Source organism: Cyprinus carpio, chromosome A25 (genome assembly GCF_018340385.1).
Source record: "Cyprinus carpio isolate SPL01 chromosome A25, ASM1834038v1, whole genome shotgun sequence".
NCBI lineage: Eukaryota > Metazoa > Chordata > Actinopteri > Cypriniformes > Cyprinidae > Cyprinus > Cyprinus carpio.
Window position 1 is genome coordinate 10747137 of NC_056596.1, and position 24872 is coordinate 10772008.

Sequence of the window (24872 nt, forward strand, 5' to 3'; positions counted from 1 at the left end):
TTTTTCTAAAAGATGCAATAAACTATTGCATTTTTTTTCTGATAATTTCATATGTCAGGCTTTACAGGGTTAAGAATGAAATAGAACTGTAAGTTAATAAGATGTAGTAGGCATATATTAAGCATGGAAGTGTGCTGTGATTTGATTCAAGTAGATTTGCATATCATAGTTGAATAATACATGGAAGCATATAATAGTACACCTAGCACAGATTTCACAGAAGAGAGAAAATCATGTCAGATACAAAACATGAGAGTGTGCGTAAATGATGACAGAATGTCTATTTTGTGTGAACTCTCCCTTTAAGATGGAACAAACCCCACCAACTGGCGTTTATCTCTGTTCTCAAACTGACTGGGAGGTGATAAAGAGTAGCTTAGAAATGTACATGGTTTAACACTTTTGCTAGTTTTAGTGACCTTTCAGTAAAATTTCAGTTACCACAATCCCATCCGTTATTTTCAAGCCTGACATTTTATTCAACTTTTCCTGATTTACCACCTTCTTCATTGATGGATAAAATTCTGCAGTTTCCTATTAATCTTAAAGGTAAAATTGCAGCAATATATATGATTATTATGTCTCCAAATTAAGCTTTAATTGACCGAATTAGAGGAAAGTGGGTAAAAGACATCGGTATTGAAATACCTAACGAAATATGGGATGAGGCTCTGAGTAGAACAAATGGATCAACATCCTGTGCACGCCTCAGTCTTATACAATTCAAAATCATTCACCGTGCCTATTATACAAAGTGTAGACTTTCAAGAATATATCCTGATGTTAATGAGGTGTGTGATTGATGTAGATGTAAAAAAGCAGACTTTGTCCACATGTTTTGGGCTTGTCAAAAGATGAGTGACTATTGGACACTAATATTTAAAACACTAATTGATGCCTTTAATTTAGAAATAAACCCCAGTGTTGAAATTGTTATTTTTGATGTACCAGAACACAAAATAACATTGACAAACAAGATAAAAAATGTCATCACCTTTGCCACTTTATTAGCCAGGAGAAGAATATTACTCGAGTGGAAATCAACAGTCCCACCTAAAGCTTCAGTGTGGATGTGTGACCTGGTTTTATATTTGAAATTAGAGAAAATTAAATATTTAATGAAGGGATCTGTCCAAAACTTTTATGAGACATGGCAACCTATGATCACATATTTTGAAAAGATTATTAACTGATTATTATAAAGAGTTTTGTGGAAAATGGCTTAAATGTGATCACTAAAATTGTTTGGTTTCATAATTATGTAAAGACCACTTTAAATATGTCAGAGTATTGAACTGTATTACCCTGTAGGTATTTATTTTCAATTATGTATGTGTATATATATATATATAATATATATATATATATATATATATATATATTATATATAATATATATATATGAAACCTGATTGTATAAATTTTGTTAAAGTTTTGTAAAAATTAATAAAAAAATAAATACATTACCAAATTCACTGGCACAAAAAAAGAAGAAAAAAAACAAAAATTTGTGTTTATGGTTTGGGCAGGATGACTATTCAGAGATGCAAATAAAGATATCATTATAAACGTATAGGGCATATTATAAAATATAAGTATAATATATATATATATATATAGATATATATATATATATATATATAGATATATATATATATATATATATATATATATATATATATGAAAATGTACACTACACAAAGAATATCTCAATTTTAACGTCATTTTAGTGAGATCAAATATTTGTAGCGGTTTTTTTTACCCCTTAATATTTTTTTTTAATAAAATGACCTTCGTAGCATGGCGTTGGCATTTCAGAGGCGAGTGTTGTGAGCGCGCAGCGTAGGCGTTACGTCACTAAAGTCCTCCAGCTCTGGGAAGATGCTGGTGTGTGTCTGCAAATAATAAAATCATAAGACAATACAAAGAAAAAATAGGCCGCAACCTCTCTATCAGACATCTGTTGGACAGACGGTCGTTGAAAAAGACCAGCCATACAAGGTAAACAGATTTTTGGAAAAAATCCTATTGTGGTTTATGAAAAATTATTGAATGCTCGTACATGTAACGGTTATTCAATATCTACATATCTTGATATTCAAATAGCGCCTCTCATTTATTGTCGCATTTGCTGGACAGCTATTACTAACAAAAGAAGAGGCAAATGTGTTAAGCCATCCAATGGTGGATAAGAAGGACATTGAGGGAGGATGCTCAGGATTGTGGCTGAGCGATTGCAGGGCTGAATTTTACGGAACATTAGGTTTAGTATATCCGTAATCGAAATTGTTCTGATGTAAAAATTGTAGACTATGATTTTGCGCATTTGCAAGTCTTATTGACGTGGTGCGTGGGAAATGCCGACGCTTCTGGTTGGTTTGTGAGCGCTGTGATCAGCCTTCACCTAAATACAGCAGCATTATTGAATCGACAGCGATGGACACTGAATATCTGTTGTTTTAGAATATAAATCATCAGCTTAGTATCCCATAATAACGTTGGCTTAGCCGTTTACATTAAGTGTTTGATAACCTTGGAGTGTGAGTCCACAATAAAATCCCACCTTTCCTTCGATTCACTCATTCGTTGTGGAAATGGGAGAGACGTTATTACATTATTTTGTATATGAGAGGAATTGTCTATAGCACGAGCCAGATTTCTATTGAGTAATGCATAATAATATTATCATTGACAAACTATTTTCCTGTTTGACTCTGTAAAGGTGCTTTGACACACAACCAGTATTGCATAAAGCGCTATACAAAAAAAGGTGACTAGACTTGACTTGAACAATAGAAATGTTATAGTAGAAGTGGTGTGGAGGAAAAAAGCTGAACATCACTGACTGAACATATAGGTTTTTTAAATCTCTGCTGTTTGTTGAAACCAGTGTCAAATATTAACTATATTTGCTGTCTGAAATTGATTTTGTATCTATTGTATCTATGACATCTGTAAGTAAACCTACTAAATCAAATTAGTGTTACAAATATAGCTGCAAATGATGCACAATATATCATAAACAATAAACACTAACACTATATTCAAATATACTGTTCTCTACAGTCTACTATCCTGATTTAGCTATCTGGTTTTCTAGTCTTCGCATTTGGTTATCTGGTTTTATAGTTTTAGCATGAGACAGAGAATACAGATATCTGAAGCTACGGGTCAGGTTTTGTGTTGTCTCTGAACCCAACCCTAGATAGGCCCAGAATAATGGAAATATATCAAACATTAGATATAATAAAATTAATTAAGAGAACTCCCACATTTTAAATGGCTGGTGTATTTTTGCCCCAAAATGATGTATATCTTGTGGTAGAGACTATCCTGTCATTTCTTGTGTGATTATAGTATTATTTTGTGTGTTTTTTATTTCATTTTACAGGCCACCATAGTTGCTCCATTAGAAAGAAAGATACAGAAGACTGGCCTTTGCGTGACAGATCACATTCCTTATACTTGAGAGGAAAATGACCCGGCCTGTTTATTAGCACATTCCTTCACATTCAATTTTCGGTGGGTTCCCTTGCTTGCACTCTAAGCCTGCCAATATGTATGGAAGTTCACGCTCTGTGAGCAAAATGGACAGCAATCACAGTGGGGGTAGAAACAACCAGGGCAACTCTGGACGCTCGCCACGGCTGCCTCGGTCACCTCGTATGGGCCACCGTCGCACCAACAGCATGGGGGGCAGCGGCGGAGGCCCGGGCGGCTCTGGAGGCAAGACGCTGTCCATGGAGAACATTCAGTCTCTCAATGCCGCCTACGCCACGTCGGGGCCAATGTACATGAGCGACAATGAGGTCGCAATAGGCACCTCCCCTGACCTCCCAAAAAGTGGTGTAGCGACGGGACGCTTTGGAGGCAGTATTCCTTACGGGGTAAGAGGAACAGTTACAGGGAGCACACCGGACATGGCCATGGTGCCTGCGGTGTCCACCGACTCTATGGGCTTTGGAGGGGAGATCCACGCGGCATCAACCGTACCCCACTCGCTACGTCAGGCGAGGGACAACACCATCATGGAGCTCCAAGCCCAGCTCAAGGAGGTGTTGAGGGAGAATGAGCTCCTTCGGAAGGAGATCGAGGTGAAGGAGAGCAAGCTCAGCTCCTCCATGAGCTCCATCAAAAGCTTCTGGAGCCCAGAGCTGAAGAAGGAACGTGCACTGCGCAAAGATGAGGCGTCCAAAATAGCAGTGTGGAAGGAGCAGTACCGCGTTGTGCAAGACGAGACACAGGTGGGTACATCTGGCAGGATATGCTTGTTTTTTTAAGTATGAATGGACCGGCGGTTTATTGCTGATCGGAGAGCTGTTTTGCGGTTTCAGTGGGATTTAAGATTAAAGCCTGTGCTTAAAGGAATCTAGTTTTAAATTAGGATCTTTGATAAGCACTAAAAGGCTCTGTATATTTATGAAAGTGTACTTTTAAGGCCTGTTCACACCAAGGAGGGTAACTATACATTTTATTATAATTCTTCTAATTGTATAAGAATATGGAAGTCCACACCACAACAAATAACGATAATGACACTGAGGAACGATTACGTTGAAACCATTTTCAGAATGTTTTTTTTTTCCCAGCTGGTGAACAATAAAAACATTGACAGCCATTCAGAATCTGACTTTAAAGAGCTTGAACATGTAAAGTGGTAGGCAATAAAACTGCAGTGCATGCTTATAATAAACATAACGTTACCGTGCCTTGGTATGGACGTTAATATAGTTAATGTTATAGTTGTCTTTATGGTTATAGATCTTGGTGTGAACTATTCGCACTATTCTGTGCCATTTGGTAGTATAAGAAGTGAAAGTAGTGTGTTCACACTGAAAAACACATTGAGGCATAGAGCACTACGAATACATGAATGATGTACTTCATCAAAAAAAATAAGGTCAGAATTTGTAACATACTTCTATATTACTCTTACTATTCCTGCCATATGTCATATATATGTGAATTATATATTTATAAATTTGTAACATTCGACTGTACTAATCTTGCTATTCTTGTCTCATGCCATATATGTGTCAGAAATGGTAAGAGTTATATGATAGCATGCTATTGCGAATACAATGAGAGTGTGAAATATTGAGGAGCTAGACATGTTAAAGATAGCGACAACACAACCACAGTATTGTTAGTGTTAACCACAGCTAAAACTATTTAAAACTGGTAATTAAAATAAAGCTGAAAATACAGGGCCGTCCTTAGGGGGGTGTAACTGGGTGTTACCGGGCCCCGCGGCAAACAGACCCCCCCCCACTTTGCACCGGGCCCCGCATCAGCTAAGGACGGCCCTGTGAATATATATATATATATATATATATATAGATATATATATATATATATATATATATATATATATATATAGACCAGCTTAAACCAACTAAAACCTGCAAACCATCTTAGGTTGGATACTGATATATTTACAGACAAAGATGATATAATCATCACATTTTTACTGCATCAGTGCATTTATAGATGTATAGGAGTGAGAATTGCGTGATTAAAGATCCAGCTTATCTTCAGATGAAAAGGAAAAGTCTACCTCTGCTGTGAGGTGATGCTTATAATGGCCAGTCCTGAAATGGACATCCTGGTCCTGCTGCGTTCGGATCACTGCTGAGTTGACTGCCTGAATTCCTGCAAGCCACAATATGTTCAATGTGCAATACATCTGAGCTAATAAAGGATGAAACTCTGTTTTCTGATATTCAGTGGTTCTTTTAAATGTACGTTGAGATATGGATGAGTTTTGATAGCAGTGGCTGTGGCGTAGTCCTACATCTATGTTGTGTTTGAAACACTCCTCTTATTTGAATGATTAGCTTCAAACTGATTCACTGCAACATGGCTGTGATGACAGATTTACAGACGAAGTGGCATACAGCACTAAGCTAATGACGACTTGGTTATTCACTCAAAGCATAATCAGCATTATCACACACCTCACATCGTTCACTTGAGATTCAAATTACCACGCAAATTATCATAGAGCTCAGAATCTGTATGTGTTATTTGGTGATTCTTGGCAAGTAGTTTTGTGCCTGTTGGGCTAAATGAGACCTTACCATTAATTATGGCACAGTTTTGTATGTGTGTGTATGATTAAGAAAATGTATAATTACTGTTGTTCAGTCGCCTTTTGGCTGCCATCAATTTTTCAGCATAGTAGTCGCATCTGAATGGATACATTTTGGAGTAAAGAAAGTTTGAGCCTTAACATACATTTGTTTCAGTTTTCTTGCTAACTTTAATTACAACTGGTGTTAAAGGAAGGAAAGGACGTGATGCATGGCCAAGTATGGTGTCCCATACTGGAATTTGTGCTCTGCATTTCACCCCTCCAAGTGCACACACACACACATAGCAGTGAGTAGTGAACAAACACACACACACACACACACATACACCGTGGACACACACCCGGAGCAGTTGGGGGTTCGGTGCCTTGCTCAGGGGTGTCACCTCAGTCGTGGTATTGAAGGTGGAAGAGAGCACTGTACATTCACTCCCCCCCACGACAATCCCTGCCGGTACAGAGACTCGAACCCGCAACGACTCTCTTGCCATTAGGCCACTACTGCCCACAGACAACTGTGTGATGAATTGTGTTGAGGACAAGTGTGTGATGAATTGTAGATAAGCAGCTTCTTAAAAGCACAATTCACCACAAAATGAAAATTCGGCCATTTATCCACTTTTGTTGTTGGAAACCTGAATGGAAAAGTTTGAAGAATTATACTGGTCAGTAATTTGGGTCTGAGGGTTTTAAGCTTCAAAAATATTCCAATAATATCTTGAAAATATTTCTTCTGAAGCCATATGATTGCTTTATGTGAGAAATAGATTGACATTTAAGCCTTGATGAATTATTTAGAGTTCATTAGAGAAATGGCGGTGTCTGATTTGTTAATGAATTTTTCTTTTGAGTCACATCTTTTCAATTAATCACATGATCCTGTTCATAAAGCCTTAATGATTTGTTCAGTAATAAGATGATTCAGTAAACAAGGTTAACAGCTCACTACAGGGGAAAATTATTAGTGAATAACAACAAAAATTTTGGTTTGTTCCTCACGCAATGGGCCAGTGTTATTTTAGTATTATTTATGTAGTATTATAGTATTCATTAATGTTTTGAATTAGCTTCTATTTTTATATTTCAGTATTTAAGTTTCAGTAATGTTTTGTATTTTTACTTTTACTAATTCAAGTTGTAGTAGTAGTTACAAATGAGATGTTTACATCATAACTGCTCTCAGTACTTGTATTACTGCTTCTATGAAAGATGATGCTGTAGATTGAACTGTATTCACTGATGAATAAAGAGAAGCCATAATAAATAATAGGATAACAGCTGATAAACTATCATGTGACATTTCTTGGCTGTTAACTCTCCCTTATATCAGTTCTAAAATATTGCATATTATTCTCTTCTATCCATCATAGCACCTGCAGACAACTGTGCAGGCACTGCAGGCCGAGCTGCGTATCCAGCGCGACTTGAACCAGCTACTCCAGCCATCGGAGGAGCCGCTGGCCTGCGAGCCCAGCGAGGAGCAGGAGCGGCAAGCTCGAGAGGTGTTCTTGCTCCGCCGTACCCTGGAGGAGATGGAGGTTCGCCTGGAGACCCAACGGCAGACACTAGTTGCTCGTGATGAGTCAGTCAAAAAGCTCCTGGAGATGTTGCACAGCAAGGGACCCTCTTCTAAAGCCAGTGAAGAGGATCACGAGCGCACACGTCGCCTCGCAGATGCCGAGATGCACGCGCACCACCTGGAGAACCTTCTAGAACAACGTGATAAAGAGCTAGCAGCTTTGAGAGAGAACGTGAGTGCACCTCTGAAATAAAGAGCTAGCAGCTTTGAGAGAGGTGTGTAATAGCTAGAGTTCAAAATATAAATGAAAAAATATGAAAATTATATAATATGCTAAAAACTATATTCCAGCTTAATAATTGCATTATTTTAGTGGTCTCTCAGAAATGTCTTGTTGTCTTGTGTCTTGTTGATGTGTTTCTACAGTGCATGCAATATGAAGGCACCCAGCATGCAGTGCAGCATGAATAGATCATAATTACAAATGTGTTTTTTTTATTTTTGTGTAATTTTTTTTGTTTTTAAATAATGTTTTTTGATATGAAACATTTTTAAACTGTATTTTGAATAATGCTGGCTGAAATGACAGACCTCATATAAAATGAATAGCTCATTCAATATTTAGTACAACCTCCTGAGGTTGACAACCAACATTTTCTGAAAGTTAAGCACCTCCTTTCACTAAACCTTTGCTGAAAAAAGATTTTTTTTTTTTTTAAGTTTCAGGCCCTATTTGTGGTAAGTGCCATATACAATCAACTGACTGCATTGAATTAAAGCAGAAGGACTATTCTCTCTTCATGCTCCATTATACCACATTCAGTGGCATAATGACCACAGCTATTCTCCTCAAAGCACAAAAAAGTAGAATACTTAATTGAACTAGATAGCAGGAGACCCTATTTGTACCTATAATAGAGTACAGCTCCTGTAATGTGATAGAGAATTCAGCCAAAACTAAACAGCACTGCTCTCCCTCAATGTATGATGATATATCTGAGAGCTCTATTTCTGGCACTGGTGTGAAGGAAGTGCCAACCATGTGTCTTTAATTCCAGGAACTGCATCGCCGCCTTGAGGGGACGCCAGAGACTACGAAAACCAAAGCTCTTCAGACTGTAATTGAGATGAAGGTAGATGATAATGTAAATATTACAGCACCCACATTTAGCTTTGTCACCCCATAACCCCCCCCAAAAAAAAAATCTTTACTTACCTCATGTTGTTACTCACCGTGAAATATTTGTAAATCTGTTATCATTTACTCACCGTAAAATTGTTCTAAACCTATATGAATTTTTTTCTTCTTTTGGAAATGAAAGGTTGTTTTTTGATGTTTTTTTGGATAGTAAATGTTTCTTGTAGTGATTGTGTTTGGTAACCAAAAATGGCACAACAGAAAAGCAGCATTATGTTGCATGTTCAAATTTTGCACACTGGAATTGGTTGATAGACACCAATGATGTCTGACATCATATTTTTGATGCGTCTCTCAGGATTCTCAGATCAGTTCTCTAGAGCGGGGCCTCAGAGAGCTGGAGGACCAGGTCATGATGCTCCGCTCCAGTAGTATGCTTAGCTGTGAGGAACGGCAGGAGGAGGCCAAGCAGATGGAGGTCTACCGTAACCACACCAAGTTCATGAAGAACAAGGTACTGCACGGTCTGCTTTAGAAGGACACATCTGAATTAGTCTCACATATGAATAACAAACCTTGAATAATTCTGTTATGTAGATGGACCAAGTTAAGCAAGACCTTTCCAGGAAGGACACTCAGCTCCTTGGCTTGCAGACCAAGCTGGAGACATTGACTAACCAGTTCTCTGACAGTAAACAGCATATTGAAGTGCTTAAAGAGTCTCTGACTGCCAAAGAACAACGAGCTGCCATTCTACAGACAGAGGTAGTAGATCACACCAGTGGTTGGTCTTCACCCATCACACTCAGATTCTCTGACCATTGCATATAATGGTTTTGCAGGTGGATGCTCTGAGGTTGCGTCTGGAGGAGAAGGAGACCATGTTAAACAAAAAGAGTAAGCAAATCCAGGAAATGTCCGAAGAAAAAAGCACACTCAATGGAGAAATCCACGATCTGAAGGACATGCTGGAGGTCAAGGAGCGTAAAGTCAATGTGCTTCAGAAAAAAGTGAGGACTGGATTTCACCAATACATTATTCTTTTTTTTTTTTACATTTTACTTTTCATTACAGGGAACTGTTGATAACAATGAACAAAATGTTCTCTTACTACATGTGTCAGAAATAAGTCACCATATCCACTATCCTTAAAAATACTAAAAGTACAAAAGTCATACATGTCATACATTAAAAAACAACCTAATAAATAATTAATTCTGGTAAACTAAGGATAAAAATATAAATCAGAGAGACACTGATTTAAAGATAAAGGCAGATCATAAAAATAAAATAATAAATAATTGTAAAACAAATAAACATACAACAATAATAATGAGAATATACAAAATAAAATAAAGAAAAAAGTTAAAAGTTAAAAAAATAAAAAATATAACAATATATAATAGAACTAATAATAAATAAACATACAACAATACTACTACTTCAACTAATAATAATACTATTACAGCTGCTACTACTTCTGCTGCTAAAAATAAAAAATAAAAAATAAATACAGATGATGACTAACCCAGCTTATTCATATTCATGTTCTCTATATTACTTTAAGCATTAACAAAGAACAAAAAATAGGAAGACAACAATCCTGAGTAAAATGAACTCAGGATATTCACCAATACAATGTTTTAACAATAATTTCTACCAAAATATCACAGTTACTACAGTTATTGTTACTGTAAAACCATAGTAAATTATTATTGGATTTATTATAAATGGATTCATGGTATTTTAGGAGAAACCAATGATTACTTTTGTGGATTTTCATATAGCCACATCCAAAAATACCACTTTTTAATACTACAGTACTAGATTAAAATGCATTTTGTGTCAAAATGATTCTGGTCTAAAAATATGTATCATGCATATTGGTGAATTGCGAAAGTATAAAAGCATAGTTTTTTGGCTGAGGAAGAGCAATTGATTGCTAATACTTATTATTAAGTATCTTGAATAAATTATTTTCCCAAAGTGGTGGGGAGAAGGCTGTGCCATTGGCTCAACTAATAGCTTTTCTTTCAAATGCAGGAAATACATTTAAAAATACTCTTAGAAATGTTGAGAATTCACTAGAGTAAAAGTTTGGATGTTTATGAAAATGTCGATTCACATAAATCTTAAATCAACTCCTGTGTTTCAGATTGAAAACCTGCAGGAGCAGCTGAGGGATAAAGAGAAGCAGATGAGCAGTCTTAGAGAGAGGGTGAAGTCCCTACAGACAGACACCTCTAATACAGACACGGCCCTCACTACACTGGAGGACTCACTGGCTGAGAAGGTGAGGATCACCTCTAGAGGATACTACAACATGCCACCGGACTACAGGACAAATCATCGGTGCACTTTCAAATGGCATCAACATGGTCATAGTCTAGAGTCGAAACATCTGTGCTTACTTTTAAACATTTCATGCTCGTTGTATATGCTTTCTTTTTGGCACCGTGTTAATGTGTCCACTTGTAAACAGGAACGTATTATTGAGCGCCTGAAGGAGCAACGTGATCGAGAGGAGCGAGAGAAGGCAGAGGAGCTGGACAGCAGTAAAAAAGAGCTGAGGGAGTTAAAGGAGAAAGTCAGCATACTGCAGGGAGACCTGTCAGACCGAGAGGTTAGAGATCACCTGAAAGATGAGTGGAAACACCATTAAAAACACATAAGATTTTCATCTGTAGAACAACGTGCAGCTATGAACTGTGCAAAATACACTACACAAAACATTGTATTTTTGTCTTTTATTCAGTAATAATTTTAATATATATATATATATATATATATATATATATATATATATATATATATATATATATTAAAATTATAATTAATTAATAGAAAAAATAAACTACTTATAATATTCTCTGTAAAGTTTTAATATAGTAAATGGATCTTTTTTATATTTTACAAATATATATATATATACATATATATGTATATATATATATATATATATATATATATATATATATCAAAAAGATCCATATACTATATTAAAACTTTACAGAGAATATTATAATAGTTTATTTTTCATACCTCATTGGCAAATAGATTCAAAATTTGAAATATATTAAGGTTTATGCTTAAAATAAGGAAATATTATTGGTCAGTGAAGTTAAGATAAACGTAATTCAAGATATATTCTCTGAAAACAAGTTTTAATATCTTATGAAATTTTACTTTAAATCTTAAAGTAAATCTTAAAATATTTAATATTAAAAAATAAAATGAAGATAGCTGAAACAAGTCTTAGCACAATTTATTTAATTTATGTTGTAGTGTTATTTTAGTATTTATAGTTTGTATTAATATTAAGATTTTTTTTTATATTTTCAGTTTTCATTTTAATTTTTGTTTAATTTTTAGTAATTTTGTCATGTGGGTTTTCAATTCTAATAGTTTTATTGTATTAGTTTCTAGTTCAATATTTCAGTTGTCAAAAATGTGTTTAATAGTTAATAATAACCCTGCTAAGTTCTTTTAAGGATGTTTAGATTATTTACTAGAACACAAGACAAAATACTGATTAAGAAAATTATTTGACATTTTATTTTGAAAATAAGGTTTTGATTTCTCTATTTCTAATATGTGTAATAAAATACTTTGGAGAAATTACTCACATAAGTTAGTCAATCTCAAAACATGCTTTTAAGCAGATATCCTAATTGACAGGTTGGTTGAGTCCCTGTTAAAACAGATAAACCGTCATACCGTGAGCTTCTAAAAATACATGTATACTACAAGTGTTTGATGGCTCTATACCCGGGACTTCAATGCAGGGTTTGGTTTTTAGACTTCTCTGCTGGACCTTAAAGAGCATGCATCGTCACTGGCCTCATCTGGCTTGAAGAAAGACTCCAAACTGAAAAGCCTAGAGATTGCCCTTGAGCAGAGGAGGGAGGAATGCATTAAACTTGAGAACCAACTAAAGAAGGTGAGTGAGAGCGTATTTATTCAAAAGACTTGTACCTTATATACAAATAGAATTCCAGCTAGCTATCTACCATAATTCTAAGAAAACTTGGATGGCTGTGGAAATTCATTGGTCAAAAAATGTGGGAACCCAGTGCATAGTATAAGTATGTAAACTGGAATGTAGCTAATATAAACTACAAAGGCAAAAAACAAATGGGAGCGTAAGCAAGGCTGTATATATGTGAGTTTGTGGGTGTGTTTACATCATGGTGATCTATTAGGTCCAGAGTGCCGCAGCCAATGCACAGGCCAACGCAGAGATATCTGAGAGGATTTCTTCACTTGAAGCTGATGTGGCCAGACACAGGGAAGACTCAGCTAAAGCCCAGGCTGAAGTTGATCGTCTATTGGACATCCTGCGTCAGATGGAGAATGAGAAGAACGACAAGGACAGAAAAATCAGTGAGCTGGAGAGGTCAGTCTGTTTGCCTGATCTGCTTGACTTGGTGTCCCCTCTTTTATTTTTTAAACGTGATTATTTGTCACGTTGGTGAAGCAGTACAAACGTGTTACATCTTTATCCATTTTTGCTGTTTAAGCATCACCGTCAAAATGTTTTCAGTGTCTGCGTTTGACGAGGTTGATGTTTTGACTGGGCTTCTTTGCCCCTCTTTGAGTTTTGCTTTGAAGCACTGATCAAGTGTTTTTTTCTCACTCTGATTGGCCTTTGAACTTCTGCTTTTTGTCTCCCTTTTTTCACTTTTTCACCTGGAAATGTGTGCCTAGTGTGGCTTCCAGGTTAGTAAATACATGTGTACTTTCACACACATAAATGGAGTCCTCAAGAACTAGAGTAAAATCGGTTTAAGACCCCATGAAATCAAAGTTTCATGTAGCTTTTAGACAACTTTATACTAGTAAAAAAAAAAAAAACCTTTTTGAAGATGTGCATTTAAAATGTACAGTCTTTCTCTTCCAGGAAAACTAGCCAAAAGTATCAGTGACACATCCTGAAGTAGATCAGTTTTCTGAGGATGCACCAATCTTAAAATTCTGGCCAATAATCATTTTCATCTTATGTCCAAATAACCGATAAATTCGACACTATTTCGTCAAAATAAATTAAAAGTAAAACATTAAAAATTTAAATAAATTATTTTAAATGCTACAAGTGAATTTAGGCATCCCAACAATTTCATGTATAGTAAAATTGCTATTCATTTTGAAATTGGCTAAAGATTACACTCAACAGTGTTAAATTATTTTTAACTTTAAATTAGTTTTAGATGACAGCAAAAGTTATCTAAATATAAAAATAGGGAAAATGTACATGAAAAAAAATATTAATATTAAAAATGTATGTTTATTATATAATCCAATAAAATTACAAGCCCTTCGTTATGTCCCATGGAAGACTGTTTTCGTCAAATGATTTCATGGGGTTTTAAGTGAAAACAAAGAAATGGAATGTATTTTGCCCCTCTGTAAAATCACTGTTTTAGCTTTATGACTAGCACAAGGTAGTTATTATTTATGTGAACAGGCTTGGTGATATGCATTAACTAATAATAAAACCAGCTATCTTTTTACAGCTATTAATTAGTGCCCTCCACCCCAAATCTCTTAAACTTTTTATTCTACTATTAAACCCCAGAGAGTTCCTCTCACAAACGCTTCATGTTTATGTTTCAGGCAAATGAAAGAGCAGAGTAAGAAGTCCTCTGGCAAACACAAGGAGCCTTCAGGGAAGGGCAGAAATGTCAACGATGGCCCACAGCAGGTAAGACGTACAGAGATTGTAATGACAGCTTTGTCATAAGCACCTCTGTTTTGACAGATCTCTGTATATATATATATATATTTTGTCAAACTGTGCTGGTGTGCATATGATGAGCTGATCCCCGTCTACCCCAGGAGTCACTGCGGCAGAAGGCAGAGCGCATCGAGGAGTTGGAGGAAGCTCTCAGAGAGAGTGTTCAAATCACTGCCGAGAGGGAGATGGTGCTGGCGCAGGAGGAGGCTGCACGAACCCACCAGGAGAAACAGGTCAATACTATAAGACTTACTATTTCAGAATCGACTATTCAATGGGTTGTGTGAATGACTAGTTGACTATTCTATGCATGTACAAAAAATATATATTATGCCACCCTTAAAATCTTATTGACACAAGATGCTCAGAATAACAGTGAGTGGTGATGCAGTTGTCAAAGATGTCTGTCTCTGTGTTTATGTGGTGAAATTGCTTTTAAGGGGATGAATTTAAAGATGCAACTTCTCAGAGAGTGGTTACTGTGAAAACTGTCTAAAAGCTAAAGCACAGCATGCTGGTTCTCACCTCAGCTAACTTCCACATGACTTAATATGACAAATAAAATAAGACAAAATGAGCATTAAAATAAACCAAAACTTAAAAAATAATAAATAAAAAAAAATCTTTGAATAACCAGGATTCCCATAGTCTTGAAAAACTTGAATATATGATGAAGCCAAATTGTTGTCAAGTGTGATTTCCAGATCTAGAAAAGTGAAAATAATAAAAGTAAATTAATGAAATCTTAAAACTTAACTCCATTATAATGATCAAATTGTTTTATTGGGTGGAGATTGAATCTTTTAATCTTTTATTTTTAAAGGGATAGTTCACCCAAAAATTTAAATTAAGTCATCATTTACTCACCCTTGTGTTCTTCAAATTTTGTACGCCCTTCTTTCTTTTTCGGACCACAAAAGGAGATTTAAAAAAAAAATGTATGGCAATCAAGATCAAGCTTTTATAAATTAATATCTATGAACACTTGGAATATACTGCACGTGTCACATGGGACCGCTCTGTGATACTTTTGCATCTCTTTCCATGGTCCGAAAAGGAAAGAAGGGCATACAGCATTAGAACAACACAAGGGTGAGTAAATAATGATAAATGGTGAACTATCCCTTTAATCATTTTCCAGTTAATAGCAGGAAACTAGAAAGCCATGGGGTCTTCAGATATTGTTGTAGACAATGGAGGGCCTTGCAGTCAAAAAAAGTTGAGAACCACTAGCATGCTAATCAAAGCACCACCACTAAAAATATCAAGACCAGAAAAATATAAGTTGTCATTCATACTTGTATTTCCCTACTGTAAAAACAGGTCATACCAGGGTAAGTTGGTTAGGCTGGTTTTTGGAACATGGTAGCCAGTTTCTTGTTGGTCAAAGGTAGTCTGCCATGACTGATGAACTTGAACAAGCTGCCGCTCTAGCTGGTGGACCATCTAGATTAGCTTGGACCAGCTAGAACCCATTTAATACCATCAGAAGCTAGGTTTGCCTGAACTTTGCAGTAGAGATTAGCTGATTTTTTATCAGAATGTTTTGATTCAGTTTCTGGAATCTGCAATATGCAGTCATTTTATTTATTTATTTTTTGTGCAAAAAAACATGTGTTAGTTAAGGTGCAGTCACACTGACGAAAATTTGCCATGTAAAAAAGTCCACTGTCGATACACTCTGAAATTGGCATCTATATTTCCATGAAGAAACTTTATCATCCACTGAATCTTTCCATTGCACAATAGAGTCTAGCGTAGCAATGAAGCACAGAGAAGTCACTTTCAAACCAAGCAGCTTGAACGTGGCAAATTCACGTGACCAATTTAAATATGATACAAAAATGTGTAGGAGAAATCTTTCACACTCACTCAGCATTCCCGATCACGTGGATTCCTATTGAAATTACTGGATTTCACCTGCAAAAATTCCCAGAACAGAGTGATAAATGTGACAACACATTTAGTCAATTTGTAAAGTACAGAATAAACAGTAACAAATAAGTTACCTTCTGTTTATGTTTAAAAAAATGGAAGAGCTCCTGGGAGCGATGGAGAAAGTGAAGCTGGAGCTCGAGTCCATGAAGGCCAAGATGTCGTCCACCCAGCAGTCTCTGGCTGAGAAAGAAGCTCATCTGACTACACTGAGGGCCGAGAGGAGGCGACACCTGGAGGAGGTGCTGGAGATGAAGTACGTTATGGACTTTCTTAGTACGTCTTATCATAATGGTGCTTACAAAGAAACTAAAAACTGTGAATCAACAGAGACTGAAAGGATGAAGTAGGTTTGCAGATGTTATGTGAAATTAAAATCTTATTTTGCATGGGGAAGATGCAGGCCATATTCCATACAAGTTGCACATCCAAAACAAACTGTTCCTGAATGTTTTTATGCTGTTTTATACATTAATAAATCAAGACAGTGACTAAACGACCAACTTTTTGTTGGCCTTCATAGCAGCACGAAAAACAATAGTTTTATTCAGATTTTATACAAAGGATATACAGAAAGCGGGCAACATGACAATACAAGAGGGCTTCCATTCTGTTCTAATGAATGAAGCTGTCACTGCTAGTTTACATAGTTTCATGCGTCTGCGTTCAGCATGAGCTCGTTGACTGTCTGTACACAGAGTTCTTACATTATAATCAATAAAGCTGAGACAATGCAGAGTAAATCTCTTATTTACACAATATCTACATTTAAGGAGCATTATAGTTTTTTTGCTCGCTTATAGTGTACATATATTTGATGTTAGACCATATGCAATAAAAATTTGTGGTCTATTGATTTGATACAGTGGATTTTGACCTATTGGTAATTAACAGGATTAGTTAGTTGCAATCATAATCTTAAATATTTATTCATTAATTGAACACATGCAGTTTAGTCAGTGTCACGCATGAACGTGTACAATATAACATGTAGGAACAGAAACAAACATTAGATTGCAGGATACACATTTGCTAAGTGTTATATATTGAACTTGAAATCTACATAAATAGTTTTTCCAGATCACATATTTAAATAATTAAATAACCATCTTTCACATGAGAGCTCATTCTGAGGTCAGTTTGGCAAGCTGTAGTGTTAATTACATAAATCAGTTAAGAGAGACTAAACGGAGATATCATCACGACAGAAAAATAGGCTGTAAAACTTTAACTAGGTATATTTTTTCAATGCAGAGGATGATTCACTCTGCACTTGGCTTGTTCTGTTTGCTATTTCTGTCTCCACACTTTAGCCCTGCTTCTTGGAATCTGTTAAAAAACCAGGACTAAGCAAGCTATTTCGGTCTTTCTGAGACAATTATGCATAATCATTTTGACAAAATCCATACTCCCTTGAGATGTTTTGTACTTGTGAAAGCAAACATCCTTTAACCTGCTCCTTCGAGTGTTGTAAGACTCCTGGTCATTGTCAATGAGGTCAATGGCTTTGAAGAACATTTTCACAGTACTTCTGTAAAGTGCTGTTCGACATCGAGCTTGGACTTATTGGGTTATTATGGTTTTGAACATTTTGGTTTATTTTTGCATTTTGTTTTTAATTTGAATTAGTTTTAATAGTGTGCAATTACTACTTATACTACTACTACTATTATTATTAATAATATAATGCTTTTTGACATTGGGCTTGGATTTCTAATAATTTCAGTCAGTGATATAATAGTTTTGAAAATGTACTTTTGTCTTTTTTTTTAAATGAGTTTCAATAGTGTGCAATTAATAATAATAAGTGAATACAATTTAATTAAATTTTTTGTTCTTAACTTGAATTAGTTTTAATAGTGTGCAATAAAAATAATAATAAAGTGCTTTTTGGCATTGGACTTGGACTTTACCGGTAATCATTTCAGCCAGGGTTATTGTAATTTTAAATGTAATACAATTTTAATTTAATTCACTTTAATAATATGCAATTATTATTTTTATTATAATGATATGTATATCATAATGATAGTATAATGATGAATGCTTTTTGACATTCGCTGTTGACTTCTACTCATTTTAGCTGTTTTGAAAATGTAATGTATTTTTTGTAGTTTTGTTCTTAATTGTAATAATAATAATAATACAATTTATAATTTATAAAATAAGAATAATTTATAATTAATAAAATAATAATTGTAATAATAATAATAAATTATGTTTGACATTGGCAATTGACATTTAATCATTTAAACCAGGGTTATTATAGTTTTGATAATTTTATTTTATTTTTTTTACATTTTAAATCATTTTAATAATAATAATTTTTTTATTATTATTATACAGACATGTTTTTAATTTAGTTAACAAAAATAATCATTTTGTTACATAACTTGATTTAAAAAAAAATTATAACTTTAAAAAATTGTAATTCACAGACAGGAGGCTCTCCTTGCAGCCATAAGTGAGAAAGATGCTAATATAGCATTGCTGGAGCTGTCTTCATCCAAAAAAAAGAAGACACAAGAGGAAGTGGCCCATCTGCGGAGGGAGAAGGACCGTTTGGTGCAGCAGCTCAAACAGCAGGTACGGACTGCGTCACAAGACTTCGACTGAGCATATCTGTTTGTCCTCAAGGTCAAGTTGTTTGTTTGCTTTAAATCAATGATCACAGAGAACTTAAAAGGCCTAGACCAAATACATCTTTGTTTTGACTGGTGGGTTTCTGAATGCAAACAAGGTCTATTGATGTGCTTTTAACTGATTTCTTCTCAATCCCCCAACCTTTTGTTTTCATCCATTTCTACCCCCCAATCTCTCCTTACATCTGTGCCCCCTCTTTTCTCCTAGACACAGAACCGTATGAAGCTCATGGCGGATAATTACGACGACGGCTACTTGAAAACGCCACCTGACCAGACCAACCACAAACCTCCAAAATCACCCGATCAGGTCACAATCCGGTCCTACAAACATCGGCAAAGTGTTATTAAAGGGACAGTCCACCCCAAAATTAAAATCCTGTCATTATTTACTCACTCTCATGACATCCCAAACCCGTAAATAACATGAGTAAATGATGATAGCATGTTCATTTTTAGGTGAACTATTCCTTTATAATTGTTAATGTCATCAGCTTTTCTTCAGCAGAAATTCAGTATGGCTGAATAAGAAATACTTGTACCGTTGCTGTATTTTGCTTACCTCATATTCATAGGAGCTTAATCTTAACAGCAAGCCAAAGAAAGACAAATTGGGGGTGTGGTCAGTTTCATTTGGTTACTTGTTAATAAAATATTCATACTAGAAATTGAATTGGAAATGGATGCTCCGTCGTCCATTTCCATTGCTGTTGTAACATCGTAATTGAAATGGAGCTGCCCTCATCTCCAACGCAGACGCCATCATTTCCTTTACTGCCTTCATATTGATCATAACTTCTCAACCCTATGGATTTCTATTATTCATGACTGTAGAAATCGCCCCTAAGCGCAGATCCAGGATCAGTTTCCATTAAACTTCGTAATACAGTATTTCACATTGACGACGCTGAAAGCTGATCCTGCGTCTGCAGTTACGGGTCGCTTCTACCTGGATATATTCGCATACTAACCTGATCTTTTTTTCCATGCTGCACTTGGCTAAAACCCTTCCATCTCTTAACCAATAGGATGATGAGGAGGGCATTTGGGCATAGCCTCACTGGCAGCCATTTTGTTTTAGAAGGGTGAGCATTTCTTTGATGGACATGTAAAAGCCAATCTCAGCTGCCCTGTTCCTCTCCATGTGACATCAAACCCTGCCTGTCCCGTCCTGTCTGTTTGAGATTATTGGCTATGTCACCGCAGTGCAAACAAGCTTCTGAGCTTTCCCGTGGGATGTTTTATTAGCAAAGAACTTTTCATATTTCAAAGGCCATTTGTTTTGCCTACACAAGCCTATACAAATATAACTCGTTTATTACTGCACTGCTATGAAATAGTCTACAAATCTCATTTCTCCTTGTTTTCCCCCTTTTTGAAACTTGTTATCTCTTGTATGTTTTTGTGGTTAAACATAATCCCAGATGGTGCATTAAAACTGTATTTCCCACACTCTCCACACTTGCTCTCACCAGATTCAATTCCTTTTCTGCAACAACAACTCAAACTTATCTGTAAACATGCTTATAAACACGTTTTAATTTGCAGGTTTACAAAATCATAACATTTTCTAATAAATTAGTAACATTATTTACAGTACGTATATAATATAGTTAATAAACAGAATACAAAATTTGCATGTGAATTTTTAATAAAAATGTCCAGTACAAAGTTAAATATCCAGTATAATATATGATATGCATACACAGTGAGATTTGAGACCACATTGAGAATCTGTGATTCAAAATCTAATTTAATCTTAAAACAAGTTTAAGCATTTGGTATAAAGAACATCTTAAGTTTTGAGAAATCCTGAAATTATAGACTCCAACATTCAATTTTTTTTGAAGTACACATACTGTAAAATAGTGCGACCAAGATTTCTGTTTCAAATAAATTCTGTTCTTTTGAACTTTATATTCATCAAAAAAAAAAAAAATTATATTAAATAAATAAAAAATCCCAGTTTGCACAACAATATTAAGCAGCACAACTGTTTTCAACATTGATATTTTTAATATATTTTTATTGTGAATGATATTAGATTTTTATTGTGATTTATGTAGTATTATGTGAATGTTTTGTGTGGAGCTGAAAATTCAGCTTTGCATCACAAGAATTTAAAAATATATTCAAACAGAAAACACTAAATTTAAATTATAACATTTTACATTCACAATATTACTGATTTCACTTTATTTTTGATCAAATAAATGCAGCATTGGTAAATAAAGCTACGCGTTGGGGTCCTGATCACCCTGTCAGGGTTTATTCTGAGATAAAAATACCTTTCTGACCTCAAACTTTTGACCAGTATGTACATTATAATTAAATAATGATAGTAAATAAATGAAAGTATTAACCAGGGGTGCTCATTTTGCTTTTATTTCCTGACCAATAGCAGATGCATGTCAATCCACCATTAAAGAGATACTCCACCCCAAAATGAAAATTTTGTCATTAATCATTTACCCCCATGTTGTTCCAAACCCGTAAAAGCTTCAAAAAGTATTCTTGTCGCTTCGTAACGTTACGGTTAAATCACTGCTGGCAGATGGAGTATTCTGACGATGCTTTTCATACTTCATGACAGTGTTTTTTACTACAAGCCTCCCGGTTTTCATCCAAAATATCTTAAATTGTGTTCTGAAGACGAAAGAAGCTTTCCAGGTTTGGAACGACATGAGGGTGAGTGATTAATGACAACATTTTCATTTTGGGGTGGAGTATCCCTTTAAGTGTGTGTGTTTTAATTTTTACAATTTATAATAATCTTATTATCTTAATCTTAATTATTATTAATAATAAAATAATGACATCCAAACCCAAAATGCAGCTGTGTTATTAAATATATCCATTTGAGATTACTGCACATGGCAGTTTGCTGTCAGTTTACAGAAACATCAACGTAATAAATGAAGACTCATTACTGTTTATCAGTGTTTAACTAAACCAGTGTTCACTGGAAGCTAAGCATGACCCGGAATGAGAAAAGATATCAACAAATTAACTAAAATACATTGAGAGACAGCATCATAAGAAAATAAAATCAACCTAGAATCACATCCTGTCATGATGACAATGCTTGTTACACCACAAGAACACGATTCATTATAAGTGTCCTCCTATAAAAACAAATACAGCATTCACAATAATATAATAATGAAATTGAACGACTTCTCACTGTTCTGGGTAATGTCTTGTCTCGTCTCATCATGTCTGAAAAGCATGTGTTTTGCATGCAAACATATCTTCTGTCTTTAAAAGCATCTGATAGAAATTATGTGCTCGCAGTGAACAGTATCAACCCCAGCAAGCTAAAGTTTGCAGATGCATGAGAGCAGACTGTCTGTTTCCCATAATCCTCTGTCGTGTGGTAGTAACAGTGTGTCTGTTCTCTAGATAAGATCTGGGCGGAAAGCTACAGTGCACAGGAGCTCTACACTGGCCACCTGATTATCCCATACAACTACCCCAAATCCCTTTACAATCAACTCAGTCACTTCTCATCACACCAGTTACCCAGGACCCACCGCCAGTGATGACACACACATTCTCACAGGTAATGCTTACCTGTTTGTGCTTATACTTTAGTAAATCATAATCATGACATAAAAAGTCAAAATGATGTCATAAAAAAAAAAAAAAAAATTAAATATAAAAAGTCAAAATTCTGACACAAGTTGAAATTGAAATAAACAGTTATAATTATGGCATTAAATTTTGACTTGTGTCATAACTATGACTTATCTCATAATTTTTTATAATTTTCTAGGTGTGCATAAGCAAATCAAAAAACTTTTTTATGGTTATATTGTGGATTCGATCTATGGAAGCCCACTTCCGCCACATCATGCTTTGATAAATCACAATTATGACATAAAAAGTAGAAATTATGAGATACTTAGTCGAAAGTTCTGACATAATTAAAACAAAAGTTGAAATTCTGAAATGATAATATAATACTTTTATTTTTATTTCATAATTATTACCTCACAATTTCAACTTTTTCATAAATTGCTTTTTATTTTGCAGTTAATATGTAATAACTTCAACATTTTATCTCATAATTTTGACTTAGCATCTTAATTTCAGTGTCATAACTTTAGTACAATTAATTACATTAAAAAATAATGCAATTAAAAACATCATTTTCTTATTTTTTGTACTAATTATTTTAATAATACAAGCAATATTTTTTTATCAAGCTGATTATTTGTGATTAATTTGATTAACCAATATTTCATGTCATTAATGCCAGTTATTAGAATTTTTTTATTCACTTGATGGCCCATACAACCTTTTTATTCTCATTATTTAAAAACAATATCCACACTAAAGTTCAAATGTGTTGAATTAAAAAAAACTTTACAGGTACATTCTGCACATAATTCACATACATATAAATCTTTTTGGGTTTTAGTGGGAGCCTGGGATGGTGAGTCAGTGTGGAGCTGCAGTTAGGATCCCTGGACCCTCCTTTGGACCTCCAAATCCAAACTGGCCATGATCGAACCCTCCAGCTTCCTCCACTGTCTCTCTGCCCTCACCTCACACCTGAACCAAACCGGAGCCCTCTAAGAGCCTCAACAGTCTGTAGTCTTAATATTGGTGCAGCTTTGAAAATATGCAGTGTTAGTTGAGTTGTGAATGCAATTTTAATTATGTTCTCTTGATATGTCATCTTGGTTGAGTAAAAACAGATTTAGAATGTTAACCTGATCATTAGGTGGTGCTATATAAACATAACTGAATGCCAAACTGTTGTTAAACTTTAATAATAAAAAAAAGTGTAATGCTACTTTAACTGCATTCAATATTAAGACTATCAGACCCTCAATCTATTCTGCATTTAGGTAGTGTCTTGCACTGGTTATACTTCGGATGGATGACCCTTCCCCTTTACCGAAAACCTATAGGACACCTTCGAGAGCATGACATAAACTTTTATGGATAGAAATGGCTATTCTTCACACCTGACGCTTTGTCAGTGGAAAAAATCAGGTTCTATATGTTCTTTAATTCAAATTAACAGCTGCTAAAAGGAATAGACATAACATATATATGAAAAGAGTTTGCATTGCTCATGAAGGAGTCCACCAAGGGGTGTGTGCAAGAAATTAGTTCTCGCTTAATGAGACTATTGTTGTTTTCTAGCAGCTCTTAGACAGGACATTGTAGGCTCCCAATAACATATCTTCATAACATGTCCAGATAACCAGTTTCTGAGAGCGCATTGCTGGTTTTATGTGCTCTCATAAACATGGATATCATTGTGTCTATCTGTATCTCTCAAAGTGGAATTTTTTAAATGTTGCATTTGTGGCCTATTGTCTTCGTGTATTAAAATGACAATTAAAAGATGGATAGTCCACTTACAAAAAAAGAAAAAAAAAAATTAAAATGAAAACAAGAGATGATCAAATCAGACAAAAGACACGGGTATGGGTGTTCTGAATTTGTATAAATGTGTATGTATATAAATATCTATTATCAGAGTTTTCGCTCTATGATGTTTTTATTTTTCTGTTTGTGTTGGGATATACAGTTTGCCATTTGGGTGAACATAAATACAAATATAAACCGAGGAGCGGGATTCTGGACCAATAAAATTTCACAGTGGGCGTGGCTACCACAACTTTTTCAAAAGAAGAAAAAAAAACTTTTTCTGAAAAAAAAAAAAGCACATTCTAAAGCTGTCCAGTTTACAAAAACAACTTTAAATGCTTTATTTTGAGATTTTGTTATTTTTTTGAAGCAGTGGACATTTTTTTCTTTTTTAACTGGAATAGAGAAATTGAGAATAGAGAAGAA

General features: G+C 35.0%; 1 protein-coding gene across 4 annotated transcripts; it reads left to right on the plus strand.

Annotated features, from left to right (window-relative positions):
• Nucleotides 1-1842: 1842 nt before the first annotated feature.
• LOC109096653 (ELKS/Rab6-interacting/CAST family member 1-like) lies at nucleotides 1843-24556 on the plus strand. 4 transcript variants are annotated; one of them, XR_006153611.1, is made up of 19 exons: nucleotides 1843-2000; nucleotides 3391-4243; nucleotides 7461-7836; nucleotides 8666-8742; nucleotides 9106-9261; nucleotides 9345-9512; nucleotides 9590-9757; nucleotides 10903-11040; nucleotides 11230-11370; nucleotides 12547-12687; nucleotides 12950-13143; nucleotides 13455-13466; nucleotides 14361-14448; nucleotides 14583-14714; nucleotides 16512-16672; nucleotides 18855-19002; nucleotides 19267-19368; nucleotides 22461-22620; nucleotides 23482-24556. XR_006153611.1 is itself a non-coding variant. In XM_042715455.1 (18 exons), the coding sequence occupies exons 2-18, from the start codon at nucleotides 3557-3559 to the stop codon at nucleotides 20111-20113; spliced, it is 2916 nt and encodes a 971-aa protein (XP_042571389.1). In that variant the 5' UTR covers nucleotides 1843-2000; nucleotides 3391-3556; the 3' UTR covers nucleotides 20114-20143. The 4 variants fall into 4 exon arrangements, 2 of the variants coding, with proteins under 2 accessions (XP_042571389.1, XP_042571390.1); XR_006153612.1 differs by lacking the exon at nucleotides 13455-13466; XM_042715455.1 differs by lacking the exons at nucleotides 22461-22620; nucleotides 23482-24556 and adding an exon at nucleotides 20087-20143.
• Nucleotides 24557-24872: the final 316 nt, after the last annotated feature.

Bases quoted from the DNA above. Each gene is read 5' to 3' on its own strand.
- LOC109096653 (XM_042715455.1), top strand. From the start codon at position 3,557: ATGTATGGAAGTTCACGCTCTGTGAGCAAAATGGACAGCAATCACAGT. The intron at 11,041-11,229 runs GTGAGGATCACC...ACTTGTAAACAG, and splicing joins AGGACTCACTGGCTGAGAAG to GAACGTATTATTGAGCGCCT. The intron at 14,449-14,582 runs GTAAGACGTACA...CGTCTACCCCAG, and splicing joins TCAACGATGGCCCACAGCAG to GAGTCACTGCGGCAGAAGGC.